Raw genomic sequence first — 14,824 nt, 5'->3', positions numbered from 1 at the left:
AATTGGGGCTTCTTCCTGGTATTAGACCATGGACACTGAAAGGTCTTAGAGACATTTTTAAGATTGGGAGCAGTGTCAGTTGAGCAATCCCCAAAGAAGAGGAAATTTGGTAAGTACTCTGCCATGCTGCTGAGGGGACATCTGGACAACCCTTGTTTCACCCTCTTGCCTGTTTTCAGTTGTTATCCCCATGGTCCTTGACTTTTTATCAATCAGAGCATCACCATTGCTGGCCTCAAGTCCCATCTGTGCTCCTAGTCTTATGCATTTCTCATGCTTAGAAAGAACTACATCTTTCAGAAACCTTCCTTGGCTCCCATGTGCCTCCTGATAAAGCCCAAAGTTCTTGGTCTGGTGTGTGGGATCTGCTCACCTTTCCTCATTTCTTGCTTTGTGAGACTTTGCTGTCTATAGACAGGGGATTAAGCAGCTTCTTCTCACCTATCTGCTTAATTTGGAGTCCATTACATTTTGCCATTTGTAGCCTGCTTGTGATCCTGAGCACATTTCAGGCCATCTGAGTTTTTTTCAGATGCTTCCTTTGATAGGTGGAAATACATAGTCTCCCTAGGGTTATATTTATGTTTATTTTCTCTCATTCTTCCTTTCTTTCTTCCTTTCTTTTTCAACTAGAGCACTGCTCAGCTCTGGCTTCTGGTGGTGCAGGGGATTGAACCTGGGACTTCAAGGCCTCAGGCATGTGGGTCTTTTTGCATAAACCATTATGCTATATCTCCCACCCTATGTTGTATTTTCACTTGCATTTGTTTTTGAAAATTTATGATTTAACATAATCAAAGTACAAAAAATACTTGTTACACATCTAATTTTTTCTCCAAGCCATCCAATTACTTTGTATTTTCATTGCCTTCAAATTTAAATATCTCTTTTTTACACTTAAAAAAAACAAAAAAGAAAAGATTTACTTACAAGAACTAGAGCATTACTCCAGTAGCTGACAATGGGAAGCGCACACAGCCCCGCCCCCGGGGCGGAGTCAGACAAAGCCCCGCCCCTCTCCCTTCCTGGCAGCCGGCGGGCCCCTTCCTGCCTGCGTCGCTGGGCGGCCGGCCCATCTGGCAGCCCCCACGGGGCGGCGCGGGGAGGCGGCCTAGACTCGCTGGAGCCAGGCGCCGGCCCCGGGCCCCCCAGCCCGCCTCGAGAGCCCAGGTGTGGCCGCGGCGGGTGGGGGTGGTGCTTTCCTTCCCGCTCGGCCCTTCCTGACGCACCCGGGGCAGGATGCAGCCTCCCCCGCCCCCCTACTCAACCGGCCTGGAGTCATAAGGTGGTGGGAGAGGGTGCGCAGGGAGCAGCAGGCCCGCCCCTGGTATACCCGCTCTTTGTAAGACCCCCGTCCCGTTTTGGTGGCATTCATTTGTAACAGGATAGTAGAACTCTGACCTGGGTCTCACAGGTTCTTGCATCCCCCCCCCCCCTTCCACCCCCAGTCCTAGTAGGACTGTGGAAGCGGGAGGCGCCTCTCCTGCCTTAGCTCAGGGAGAGTTGTATTCTGACCTGTTTCCCCAGCAATTTACCAGGTGCCCAATTCATACCTGGTGCCAGGGCCTGAGGGGACCTTTTTTAAAAAAAAATTTTTTTAAAAATTTATTTATGAAAAAGATAGGAAGCGAGAGAAAGAACCAGACATCACTCTGGCACATGCAGCCCTCATGTTTGAGAGTCCAAAGCTTTTTCACTGTACCACCTCCCAGACCACACTGAGAGGACATTTTAAGACTTTACTCCCATATCTTGAGGCGGTCCTGGGAAGGTCTTATCCACTTCATGGGTGGGTTGCCGTATCACTGTGGCTGCCAGTCCTAACCCATCAGTCAGACTAACTTCTCCAAGGAAATCCCTGAGAAAGGGGAGTTGGGATCCAGAAACCTGGTCTATTTCAAACAGCACATTATGGTCTTGAAAGCAAGGGAGCTCTGGGTTCAAACCCACCCAGGGTAGTCTTGCTTGCTGCCTTTACATGTAAAACTGAGTCTCTACCTCACAGGGTTGTTTTTAACTAGTAAATGTTAAACATACAGCATAATGCTACATACATATTAAATACAAACTAAGTATGTAGTGGGACCCTCAGCAGGCCTGGTCTTCCCCTGTGAGCCCCCTTCCCCCACTGTAGTCAAGGGGGACTGACAGCACAGAAACAGACCTAACTGATCAGGGGTAGAACTAGGGGCTTTTGGAGAAGTTTCCTAAGAATCCACCCCCTGGGGGGGTGTTGTTTGTGAGTTTGGCACTAGGCCCACCCAGGGCCCTGCCCAGCTACCCACCCCCGCCTCTCCAGAGTGCAGGCCCCAATTCGTGCCAGGACTGGTGCCATTTTTCCATGGGACTGTGGTGGTGGCAGTTCACATCTGGAGTCTAGACTCAGAGGCTCTGCGGGCCGGGTCTACCGCCTGGGCTGGGCCACCGCTGCCCACTGTTTGCTCAGCTGAAGCTGGTTAATTGGGATTAGAGTGGCCTCTGTGGTGCCGGCTGGCCGGGCGGGCCTTGAATGGCCGCTGCCGAGGTCTGTAGAACATCTGGCTGGGCCAGGATGGTCATTAGGTGGCAGGCGCCCGGCGCCACTGCCACCTCAGCCTCTGCCGGGGGCTGGTGGTGACTCAATGAGTTCTTTGTGGGTCCTGAGATGCAGAGCCAACCAAGTTGTGTGCCTGGGCTGCCTGCCCCATCCGCTGCCCTCAGAAGAGCCTTGTTTCAGGACCACATGGCCTTCCCTCTGAGGTGACTGAAGACAGCGGAGAGCTGAGCAGCTCATCTGGAAGAAGCCTTTGATGTCTATTCCTTTTTTTTTCCTGCAGAATACTAGGCCCAGAGAAGCTGAGTGGCTGGCTCCAAGGTGCCCAGCACATTCAGGCTTAGTGATCTGGAGAGATGCTGCACGATCCTTAGAGACTTCACTTGGAATCACTTAGAAATCACTTGGATCATTTGAGGTCAAATTCACATCTTATAGAATTCTTACAGAATCAAGCTAACTTGATTCACTGGTTTGCACAATGATGGTAAATCCTGGAATCTACAACCCTAGACAGTAAGAATTACGTGGAATCCTGTATTGAGGTACTTGATACATGTAACAATACCAGTGAGATTATTATACTTTTGAATATCTGTTCATACTTGTCTTTTAAAAATTTTTAATTATCTTTATTTATTGGATAGAGACAGTCAGAAATTGAGAGGGTAGGGGAAATAAGAGAGGGAGAAAAAGACACCTGCAACCCTGCTTCACCACTTGCAAAGCTTTCCTTCTGCAGGTGGGGACCAGGGGCTCGAACCCAGGTCCTTGTGCACTGTAACATGTGCACTCAACCAGGTGCGCCACCACCTCGTCTCCATACTTGTCTTTTAGCCACCTCCAAATGTTTGGAAGTTTCAGCCTCTGAACCTGGGTCGTGTGCAAAGGTGACCCCTGGGTTGGGAATTGTAGACCTGAGTTTCAGGCCACTGCCTACTCTCTCTTACTTTCTCCACCCATCTGACACAAGACGGATGAGGACGGTGCCCACTCTTTGCCTGGTCCACTGGCCAGTGATACTGGAGAAACCCTGACCTTGAGATCTCTAGGTCTTAGGCTTGGATGGCCTCTTAGAAGCATTAAGCCCTTGGGGCTAGGTGGTAGTGTACCTGGTCAAATGCACACAATACAGTGTGTAAGGACCCGGTTCAAAGCCCCTGGTCCCCACCTCAAGGGGGAAAGCTTCACAAGTGGTGAAGCTGGGCTGCAGGTCTCTGTCTCTCTCCCTCTCCCCTGTAAATTTCTGTCTCTATTATCAAATAATAATAAAGCACTGAGCCTAAGCCCTCTCCACCCTAGCCTCTCCAGGAGTCCTGGCTCATGTGCTGTGAAGAGGCCTCATTGTGGGGAGAAGGGTACTATACCAGGGTCTTTCTGGCCTTGTGCAATAGTCACTTTGGGAAGGGCCCTGGGGAATGCTGGCTCTTTGATCTGCAGGGCAACTCAGACTCCAGGTATTCTCTTGTTGAAGCCATATGGTCACTGAGATCAGATAAGTTGCTCCTGTCAGCCTGGGAATAAATCTAAGCCCTTCCCTAGGGCCATAAGGCCTGGCCTGTTTCTCTAGCTTTACAGATATTATCTGTTCCCTTGCTGAGTCACTTAGCATTTTGGTACTTTCCCCCCTGCTCTTGCTGGGGGTTGAGGAAGACACACTGAGCACCTGTCTAACATCCTTAGTGCCCCTAAGAGTTGGGAGGCAGGTGATGAAGAAAACAGGATGGCTGCGGTGAGGGAAGGGCTCATGAGTCCCCCCTGCTGGCTAGAGGGTGTCTTTGGGGTGCTGAACTGGTTGACTGGTCAGGCACTAGGTGGGCTTCACTCCTGAATGCGATGCCCTGAGTTCCCAAGAATGGACTTACAACAGTGTTTCTGGGTGGGAAGTTGAGACCTAATAAACCTAATACAAGCTGCTGGGTGCAGCAAATCCCTCCAGAACAGTAGCCTGCCTGGGCAATGGCATGAGTTTTTAATGTGAGGCAAAATCAGTCCACAATACAAAAACAAACAAACAAACAAAAAACTAAAAACCAGACCCACTTTTCCCACCTGGCACCTAGAGGGGGTGAGGAAAATTGGGAACTTCCTTTGCCTGCAGGGGATGGGGAGGGGCAGAGGAAGGCCAGAGAAGGGGGAGAGGCCTCCCACTAGAGGGATCCTGCTGCCCCACCCTCTACTGGTGTTGCCTGGGCCTCCGCCCTGGCCCATGCACGCCTGTGCTGGTCCAGTCCCTCCTGGCTGGTCTGGCCCTCAGTGGTCAGACAGCACTGCATCATTTCTCCTTCTTCTCCAGCCCCTTCGATGCTGATGCCTCTGTTCCCTCTTTGGATTCTGTCACTGCTGCTGGATCCTTAGGATTTGATTCCTCATAACTGACCAAAACAAAACAAAACACACACATTAAATAAATAAATAAAAACAAACACTGTATTTAGAGGAGGGGGAGACAGAAGCTTTGTGAATTGCCTCCCACCATCCTTGGAGAGTCCTATGGCACACAAGGTACACTTGCCCCACATCTTCCAGAACGTGGCCTTGATCCCAATGCGTGCCCTCCTCCAAAAAGCTGTTTAACTTTCGGTGTGATTGTTGACACCAAGAGGTGGCAAGGGTAGTGACAAGTGGAGGAGAGGCTGGGCTTGTGCATACCACCTTTAAGCTTCTTGAACCATCTGCCAAATAGGGTAGGAGGAAGAGGGCTAGGAGGAGGCCAATGGAGATGGATTACCTTCCAGGGCACACAGAAGGAGTCAAAACAGCCCATCCTCAAGGGTGCAGGCAGACGGGGGTTGCCCTACTGGCAAGTGGCAAGATGCCACCCATGAAGGTGGACAGCCTGGCTTTCCTCTTACTATGGGTTCCACTTATTGAACAACTGAGCTTATGCCAAGGACAATACCACGTTTCCTCACCAGACCAACCCCCTGAGGCAGGAATGGGCCCACTTAAAAGATGAAGAAAGAGAGGCCCAGAAAAGAAAGTGACTTGCCCAAGGTTATATATATGCACACATCTATAGTGGTTAGTAACAGTACTCGTCTGACATCACTTTCATGTGAGCCCCACATTATTGGTGGTCTCCTCTTCACATCTGTGGCTGTGTAGTCACTGCCTGGACAGTTATAGGGGAGCCGCTTTTGCCACCCGCCCCTGACAATGCTCCCTGCATTGTATACAGGTATACTGGAGCTGGGGTGTCTGCCCTACCTTGGGCCCTGGGGCAGTGGGGGGCAGTGGGCAGGTGGATACCCGCTGGGCATTACATGGCACTGGCATTCTGCGGGCGCCGGTGGCGAGGGCCAGCTAGCTTCTGCTGCATGGAGTCGGCCAGGCTGGCTGGGGAGCCCGAGACTGTGGGGAAGTGGGTGAGCCTCGGGGTGTGAGGCAGGATTTCCGCTGAGGACTCGTAGCTGTGTGAGAGACAGACAGAGAGACAGAAAAAAGAGATGGCAAGGAAAAAGAGGACAGAGACTTCTCAGGAGCAAGGAGGAGGACTGTGTCTTTGACCTATCTCTGCATTTGGAGACTTGTGGAAAGAAACTGATATTACTTGGAGACAAAGAAAAGGAGCACTTATACAAAGGCACACTGCAGCTATGAAAAGAACCAAGAAGTTTTTGGTATGTACATGCTGCTGTGCAAATACCCCTATGACATAATGCTGTGTGAAAAATAGTGAATGCCATGAGAACGCCACCATTCGTGCAAGAATGTGTGAACATACATCGCTTCTAGATGCAAAGATGTTTCTGAACGTGTCTGATGGAGCTGGTCTCTATGGATGACTAGAGCATGGATAGTATTTCTGCTCATAGCAGTAGAAATTTGAACCATGTGAATATGTTCTCATGATTAAAAATATGTAAATGGGGAGTCGGGCAGTAGCACAGCGGGTTAAGTGCAGGTGGCGTAAAGCGCAAGGACCGGTGGAAGGATCCCGATCGAGCCCCTGGCTCCCCACCTGCAGGGGAGTCCCTTCACAGGCAGTGAAGCAGGTCTGCAGGTGTCTATCTTTCTCTCCCCCTCTCTGTCTTCCCCTCCTCTCTCCATTTCTCTCTGTCCTATCCAACAACAACAATAGTAACTACAATAATAAAAAGAAACAAAGGCAACAAAAGGGAATAAATAAATAAATAAACATTAAAAAAAACGTAAATGGAGGGCCAGGTGGTGGCACACCTGGTTAAACACACACATTACAGTGTGTAAGCACCCAGGTTCAAGGCCCCGGTCCCCCACCTGCAGGGGGGAAGATTTATCAGCAGTGAAGCAGTGTTGCAGGTGTGTCTCTCTCTCTGTCTCCCCTTTCCTTCTCAATTTCTGTCTCTATCCAAAATAAATTCAAAGAAAATTTAAATAAAGTAAATGAATGTAAAAAAAGGCAAGCTAATAAAACTAAAAAAAAAAAAAAAAAAAAAAAAAAAAAGGAGGCCGGTGGAGGAGTACATGGTTAAGCACATGCATTACCATGCCCAAGGACCCAGGTTCAAGCCCTTGGTCCCCACTTGCAGCGGGGAAGCTTCGAGTGCTAAAGCAGGACTGCAGGTGTCTCCTCTATTTCCCCTTCCCTCTCAATTTCTCTCTGTTCTATCAAATAAAAATAAAAAGAAAACTTAAAAAGGATAAAGAGAATCAGGGAGAGAGATGAACAGAAAGAAGAGAGCCTGCTTCTCTCCTCAACCTAAGAACCTCCTGAGGCCTGGGAGTGGGCTTCAGTGGATAGAAAGATGAGGAAAAGCAATCCACAGGTGGGAGAAGAGGGGCACCCTCTGGCCTGGCTGGGATGTTCAGACCCAATAAGCATACAAGAGGATTGACACTGGGGAGGTCACTCTGCAGACAGGACTGGGGCCAAGAGTGAAAGGGAGTAAGAGTGAGTAAGGTGCTGAGCCCATCAAGTCCCACCCCTGCCCCCAGGTTGACCCTTTGTCCCCGGCCTTGCCTCAGAGTCCACAGGGCTGTGCCAGGCCAGGAGATAGAGGCAAGCAGGTTGGGAGCCTGCGGCTTTTAGGCAGGGCAGGGAGGGCAGAGGCAGGTATGGGGGAGGATATGAGTCACAGGCTCCCTGCAGGCAGCCAGGTGCACAGAAGGTCCTGGCAGGCACTCGAGGGACAACTTGGAGGCCAGGCAGGTGGTGCTGGGTGGAAGGGCTCCAAATGGGCAGCTTCAATCACAGCTATTCTGGGACCCTAGCAGGCGGTGGTTTCAGTGATGCTAGGGAGCAGACACCTGTCAGAGGCACGCAGGCCTTGGGTATGGGTGGGGCTGCATGCAGGGTGTGGCAGGTGTGCACATGGTCTGGGGAAGGGTTGGATAAACGTGCAAGTGGGGCACAAATGGAGCTGGAGACAAAGCAGTTCGCTCTAGTTGCAACTCCACAGGTGGTTGAACAGGGATGACACTGGGCCCCCTCTTATATTACTTATATGTGAAAACTGGGTGAGGATGTAAAGGACATGCCTGAAGTCACATGGTGGCCGAGTGGGGTGGAAACCCAAGTCTTGACAGTGGGGCAGCCTGGAGGGAAACGAATACTAGCGATTTCCGTTTCGTGACCCAGCTGGCATCTATCTGGGTGTGCAGGTTGCCTAAAGACCCCAAGGATCTGCCCTGCCTGGCTCCCAGCTCTGGAAAGGTTCCTGCTGGTGCCCACAAGTCTGGCAGCCATGTGCTGGCAGAAAGGGCAAGGGGTGGGGCTGGTGGTGGGAACAATGTTCCCCTGGAGACGTGTACAAACAGCCCAGGCAGGCTCCACTAGCTGCCTGTAGGTGTGCTTGTGCTGTGCAAACATCTGCCCCTAGCCTGGCCTTACCTGAACATCTCTGTCACTTCTCCCTTGACCAGTGCCACCAGGACAGGAAAGCCGATGCAGGCAGGGACCAGGTACAGGAGTGCAGGCTATGAGAGGATACAGATTGGTGAGACAATGCTGAGCAGGGTTCCTGGTCAGGGCCATATTTATCACTTCAATCCTCTGAAGGACTTAACTGAGGGGCAGTGACTGCAAGGTTCACAACAATAGAAGCTGGGCCTAAACCCTGGCCTCCTGACTCCTGTGCCAGGACTGCTCTTCCCTGGGAAGGAACACAGGAAACATGCAGAAATGCGAGTATGCAGGGCTTAATATGCACCTTGCAGTCTGCCTGGCAGAGTCCCAATCACCTGGGATATCAGGTTCAAACATGCACCCTCCTGGATTGGTCTTAGCTCCACAGACCCTGCTTTCCTTGATCTGTAGCTGGAAGTTTGCATTTCTTTTTATTTATTTATTTTTAAATCTTTTTTATTTTTTTTTAAAAGTATTTACTTATTCCCTCTTGTTGCCCTTGTTGTTTTATTGTTGTAGTTATTATTGTTGTTGTTATTGATGGGGAAGAGAGAGAAAGGGAGAGAGAGACACCTGCAGACCTGCTTTACTGCTTGAGAAGCGACACTCCTGCAGGTGGGGAGCCTGGGGCTTGGACCGGGATCCTTACTCTGGTCCTTGCACTTTGCGCCACGTGCACTTGGAAGTATGCATTTCTAACAAATGCTCTAGGAGATGTTGCCACAATAGTGACAGCGAGGATGACACCATAACTACTACACATGGAATGTTTAGTGGGTTTATACCAGGACCTCCCAGCTGGTGATACTCTGGCAGTATTTACCTCTGAGTGGCCTGGCCTCAGAACCTCAGCTAAGATACTGCCCGAGTTTGGTTTTGAGTACAGGACAATAATACTGACAGCCTTTGCTCACAGAGCACCTCCTGTGTGCACTGAAGGCAGGACCCTAAGGGAGTTATTTCAGTTCACCTCTGCATTTCTGATGCCCACCTTCTTTGTGCACAGGAGGAAAGATGATATTTGCAAGGGGATAGCCCAGGCTTCAGAGACTGAAATGGCAAGTTGGGGATTGAACTCTGGGCACACTTGACACTAAAGTCACTACCTTGCATTTCTCTGTGGCTGGAGATCAGCTTTCCATGGACCTCAATGTTCCCAAGTGGTATGAGCCCCCAAGAGAAATCACCCTTGCTTCCTTCTCTCACCTCATCTGACCTGTCTTGCTCTGGCCACATCTGCCTTATTACTATTTTTTAATTTTTTAAAATTTTATTATTGTATAGAGACAGCGAAACTGAGAAGGGGCGGAAAGAGAGAGTGAGACAGAGACACCTGCAGTCCTCCTTCACCACTCATAAAGCTTTCCCTCTGCAGGTGGGGACCAGGGGCTTGACCCCGCATCCTTGCACACTGTAGTGTGTGCACTTAACCAGGTGCGCCACCCTGGGCCCCCTAACACATTTGCCTTATTTTGCTCCTCCAGCCACAGGATCTCTGCATGTGGTGCTTGAGCTGTACTTCCCCCCTTTGCCTAGCTTCCCCCTCCTCCACACTTTAGCTCAGCTGGACTTCCCTGGTGAAGCCTTCACTTGCAAGGAGTCAAGTCCTCTTGGTTAACACTCTCAGGGCCCCTGTAGTTCTTCACAGCATGCTCCAGCAATTTATGATGGAATCTCCCCATAAACAGGCTGAGGACCAGAGAACAGAAAGGAACCTGGCTTATGTCACACAGCTGGTCAGAATGTAGACCAGGTTCTTTGTCTCTACACACAGTGTATTTTCTCCACGAAGGCCAGGAGGGCAAGAGAGGGCTTCCCGGGGGAGGATGGGCAGAAGCTTAGTTCCCTTAAGGCATGTCCTTCTTTGAGGGTTGGCAATCACTGAGGGGCTCCATTGGGAGGCAGAGAGTTTACTACTGTTAGAGGGATAAAGATCTGATATTCCTTCTTCACAGCAAAAGAAACCACTACCCAAACCAAGAGACCCCTCACAGAATGGGAGAAGATCTATACATGCCATACATCAGACAAGATGTTAATAACCAACATATATAAAGAACTTGCCAAACTCAACAAGACAACAAATAACCCCATCCAAAAATGGGGGGAGGACATGGTCAGAATATTTACCACAGAAGAGATCCAAAAGGAAACACATGAAAAAATACTCCAAGTCTCTGATTGTCAGAGAAATGCAAATAAAGACAACAACGAGATACCACTTCACTCCTGTGAGAATGTCATACATCAGAAAAGGTAACAGCAGCAAATGCTGGAGAGGGTGTGGGGTCAAAGGAACCCTCCTACACTGCTGGTGGGAATGTCAATTGGTCCAACCTCTGTGGAGAACAGTCTGGAGAACTCTCAGAAGGCTAGAAATGGACCTATCCTATGACCCTGCAATTCCTCTCCTGGGGATATATCCTTTTTTTTTTTTTATTATCATCATTATTTATTTATTTATTGGATAGAGACAGCCAGAAATCGAGAGGGAATGGGGAGATAGGGAGAGAGACAGAGAGACGCCTGCAGCCCTGCTTCACCACTTGTGAAACTTTCCCCCTGCAGGTGGGGACTGGAGGCTTGAACCCGGGTCCTTGTGCACTGTAACGTGTGTGCTCAACCAGGTACACCACCACCCAGCCCCCCTGGGGATATATCCTAAGGAACCCAACATATCCATCCAAAAAGATCTGTGTACACATATGTTCTTGGCAGCACAATTTATAATAGCCAAAACCTGGAAGCAACCCAGGTGTCCAACAACAGATGAGTGGCTGAGCAAGTTGTGGTATATATACACAATGGAATACTACTCAGCTATAAAAAATGGTGACTTCACCGTTTTCAGCCGATCTTGGATGGACCTTGAAAAATTCATGTTGAGTGAAATAAGTCAGAAACAGAAGGATGAATATGGGATGATCTCACTCTCAGGCCGAAGTTGAAAAACAAGATCAGAAAAGAAAACACAAGTCGAACCTGAAATGGAATTGGCGTATTGCACCAAAGTAAAAGACTCTGGGGTGGGTGGGTGGGGAAAATACAGGTCCAAGAAGGATTCAGAGAACCTAGTGGGGGTTGTATTGTTATATGGGAAACTGGGGAATGTTATGCATGTACAAACTATTGTACTTACTGTTGAATGTAAAACATTAATTCCCCTATAATAAAAAAAAATCACACACAAAAAAGTTGAGATGAAAAATGTAAAAAAGAAAGATCTGATATTCCTCTTATCCATTTTAAAATTGTACAGAAAAGCATTTATTTATTTATTTATTTATTTTTTTTACCAGAGCACCGTATAGCTCTGGCTTACAGTAGTGAAGAGAATTGAACATAGGACTTTAGAGCCTCAGGTAAGAAAGTCTTTGGTAGAACCAATATGCTATCTTCCCCAACATAAAAACCTATTATTTTTTTTAATTTAATTTTTTAAAATATTTAGTTATTTTCCCTTTTGTTGCCCTTTTTTTATTGTTGTTGTAGTTATTATTGCTGCTATCGATTTTGGCTTTGTTAGATAGGACAGAGAGAAATAGAAGACGGGAAGAAAGACGGGGAGAGAAAGACAGACACCTGCAGACCTGCTTCACAGCCTGTGAAGCGATTCTCCTGCAGGTGGGGATGCGGGGGCGCGAACCGAGATCCTTATACAGGTCCTTGTGCTTTGCGCCATGTGTGCTTATCCCTCTGCGCTACCGCCTGACTTCCAAAAACCTATTATCTTCCTTCCTCTCAAGGCACTAGTGGACCTCTCCAAAAAATCATGCTAAAGATGAACTGGGATGCACAGCTGGGAGTGGGGGGGTAGTAAGCTGGATATCAGGACTCCTGACTTTTGATCTGCCCCAAATTTGCTGTATGACTACCACTTAGCCATTCTCTTCTCTCTCTGTATAATGAAAACACAGCACTATTTCTAAGGACCTTTTTAGGAGTCTGTTTTTGACAGAGGTAAATGGCAACTCCCACCTAAGGAATTGGTGGCACTAGGATTGTCTGTATCTTAGAAATGGAGTTCATGGAACAGGTTCCCCAGGTGTCCTGGACCCCTCCCCAAGATATTCAGGCATTTTTCTACCATCATTATGGACTAGGGAGAATGGATCAATTGCACTGAGTAGCAGTATAGGCAATAGAGCCAGGGGTGAAGAATCTAGGGATCCACCTACTGTGTGGGTTTCCTGCTCTGTGACCCACGACAATTTCTTTTTCTCTCTGGCTTACAGTTTCCCCATAATGACAAGACCACCTCTCAAGCCTTTGGTTAAAAAAAAAAAAAAAAAAAGAAAAAAAAAGGTATCTTTTGAGTCTAGCCCAGACTGAAGGCAAGCCTGCCATCTGGTGGCTGCTAGGGGATGGCTCTCGGGTTAGAATCAACAAAGGGCCAAGAACCTCATAACTGGTCCCATAATTCAGGGCCAGTCACTCTCTGTGGTCTCCTTGCCAAGTTACTCTCAGCTTGGGTAGTCCCTGTGGCCATTTGGAATAGAAATGAATGAGGGTAGTTCTCTGGCTCTTGGGTTTTCCACATATGGGCTAGGAGATTTTGAACATTTTGTCAAGTACAGCAGTATCTATTTCATAGTAAATATTATGAGGATCAAGAGTTAATGAACAAAAGGGTTTAAAAAGGTGACTTCCCCTGGGGGTGGGGAGAGGGATGAAGTGGAGGTGGGGTGGGGGCGACAGCAACAATGATGTCAGCTGATCCTACTTGGGCAGACTTGGTTCTCAGGACTCCACTTAAATTAGCTCATTTCATTCTCAAATAACTCCCAGGTGACTACTACTATTCATCCCTACTATTTGTTTTTGTTACTTCATGAGGGACATCAAGCCTAACTTCAGTAACTGTGCCAGGGACCCGCAGTGAGCAGATGGATTCACACCAGGCTTCCCTTAGCCTCCATTCTACACTGTCTTTTCCACAGGCAGAAGTTCAAAGTTGGGGCTTAGTTTTCATGTGACAGAGGTTTGCATCCTGGTTCCATACATTTTTGCTCTGTGGCAGTTGAACTTGTTTCCTCATCTGTTTACAATGACACTCATGATGCATTGAGCAGAGCCTCATACTTGGGAAGTGCTCCTATTATTTCCAGTAGAGAATAACCCTGTCTGTTCACTTCCCCCTCCCAGCCTTCCCCTCTCCAGGCCACACTGACAGCACTCAGCCCCACTTCACACTGCTTTTATCTGTGGCAGCTCAGTACTCATGATGGTGGGACGAGGAGGCACCCTAGTTTGCTTGGAAATGTGGGAGGAAGGGGATTTCACTCATTTGGAGTGGGCACTCGGTTAAAAGACCCAGATGCCTCATTCCTATCTTATCTTTCTTTCTGCCCCTACCACCAAGGCTGAGAAATCACATACTCTCTTCCTAGACTCTTTGCAGTAGAGGCCATGTGACATTGATCTGGTCGATGAGATGTGGGTAAAGGTCTGCTGAGAGGGTTCCAGGAAAGGCTTTGCCTTCTTGATAAAGGCTACAAACATACTAGTATCTCTTTCCTTCCTTCTTCTTGCCACTAATGTGCACATACTACCTGGAACTGTGGTGGCCATCTTGCAACAATGAGGAAAGGGCAAGAGGATCACAGACTTGCTTGCACTGATATCGTTGGGTAGCACTTACCTCTAGATTGGATACGTGACAAGTAAGTCCTGTGCAAATGCCCGTTACTTGCAGTTAAAGCATCTGATAACGGGAGCATTGTCTTGCTTACCTGGGCATGCTTGAAGATGTGCATGATGAAGATAGTAAGGCCCAGGCCAAAGATGTAGGCTGCAAAACTGGTGTAGAAGTAGGTGTGGGTGTTCTTCTTCAAGCTTCAGGGAAAAGTGTGGGGGAAAAAGAGAAGGTTTAGATGTAGGCACTGGAACAGCAACATTACTGTTATGGAGAACAAGGAAGAACCAGGAGGTTGTCTGAGTCAGGAGGCTGGAGGTGGGGTGCCTCCAGCTCTGTGTCTCTGACAAGTGCTATTTCCTCTTTAGCTTTATGCATGAACTAGGTCCCTGCCTGACCTCCATCATTCTGGAAGAAGCCAGTGAGGGCTTTTTCTCTTTCCCTCTGTCTCTATGTGAAAAAGCCAGAGTCGGGAGTCGGACAGTAGCACAGCCGGGTAAGCACAGGTGGTGCAAAGCGTAAGGACTGGTGGAAGGATCCCAGTTCGAGCCCCCCGGCTCCCCACCTGCATTGGAGCCACTTCACAGGCGGTGAAGCAGGTCTGCAGGTGTCTTTCTCTCTCCTTCTCTGTCTTCCCCTCCTCTCTCCATTTCTGTCCTATCCAACAACGGCATTAATAACTACAACAATAAAACAACAAGGGCAACAAAATGGAACAAATAAATAAATATAAAAAAAAGTCAGAGTCATTCCAAACCAGAGAAGCCCTGGTGTCGATTACAACAACAGAAATTAAGGGGGCTGGGCAGTAGCACAGTGGGTTGAG

At 48.6% G+C, this 14,824-nt stretch overlaps 1 protein-coding gene across 6 annotated transcripts in view; it reads right to left on the bottom strand.

The window, feature by feature from the left end:
• Window positions 1-4,488: 4,488 nt before the first annotated feature.
• Window positions 4,489-14,824, bottom strand: part of HM13 (histocompatibility minor 13) — a 50,809-nt gene continuing 40,473 nt past the window's right edge. For 2 of the 6 annotated variants that reach the window (XR_009549039.1, XR_009549040.1), the window contains 4 exons: window positions 14,096-14,198; window positions 8,349-8,434; window positions 5,744-5,946; window positions 4,489-4,908 (listed from right to left, as the gene is read on the bottom strand). Coding sequence is in view for 4 of the 6 variants with exons in the window: in XM_007523054.3 (XP_007523116.1) it covers window positions 4,809-4,908; window positions 5,800-5,946; window positions 8,349-8,434; window positions 14,096-14,198 (436 nt within the window). In the remaining 2 variants the exon portion in view is untranslated. Of the gene's footprint in view, window positions 4,909-5,742; window positions 5,947-8,348; window positions 8,435-14,095; window positions 14,199-14,824 lie in introns of those variants that run through there. The other 4 variants (XM_060188193.1, XM_007523055.2, XM_007523054.3 and 1 more) reach the window with 3 other exon arrangements.

This window comes from Erinaceus europaeus, chromosome 1 (assembly GCF_950295315.1).
Source record: "Erinaceus europaeus chromosome 1, mEriEur2.1, whole genome shotgun sequence".
Lineage (NCBI taxonomy): Eukaryota > Metazoa > Chordata > Mammalia > Eulipotyphla > Erinaceidae > Erinaceus > Erinaceus europaeus.
Note: the sequence above shows the minus strand (reverse complement) of the source record. Positions and strands in the feature narration are given on the sequence as shown.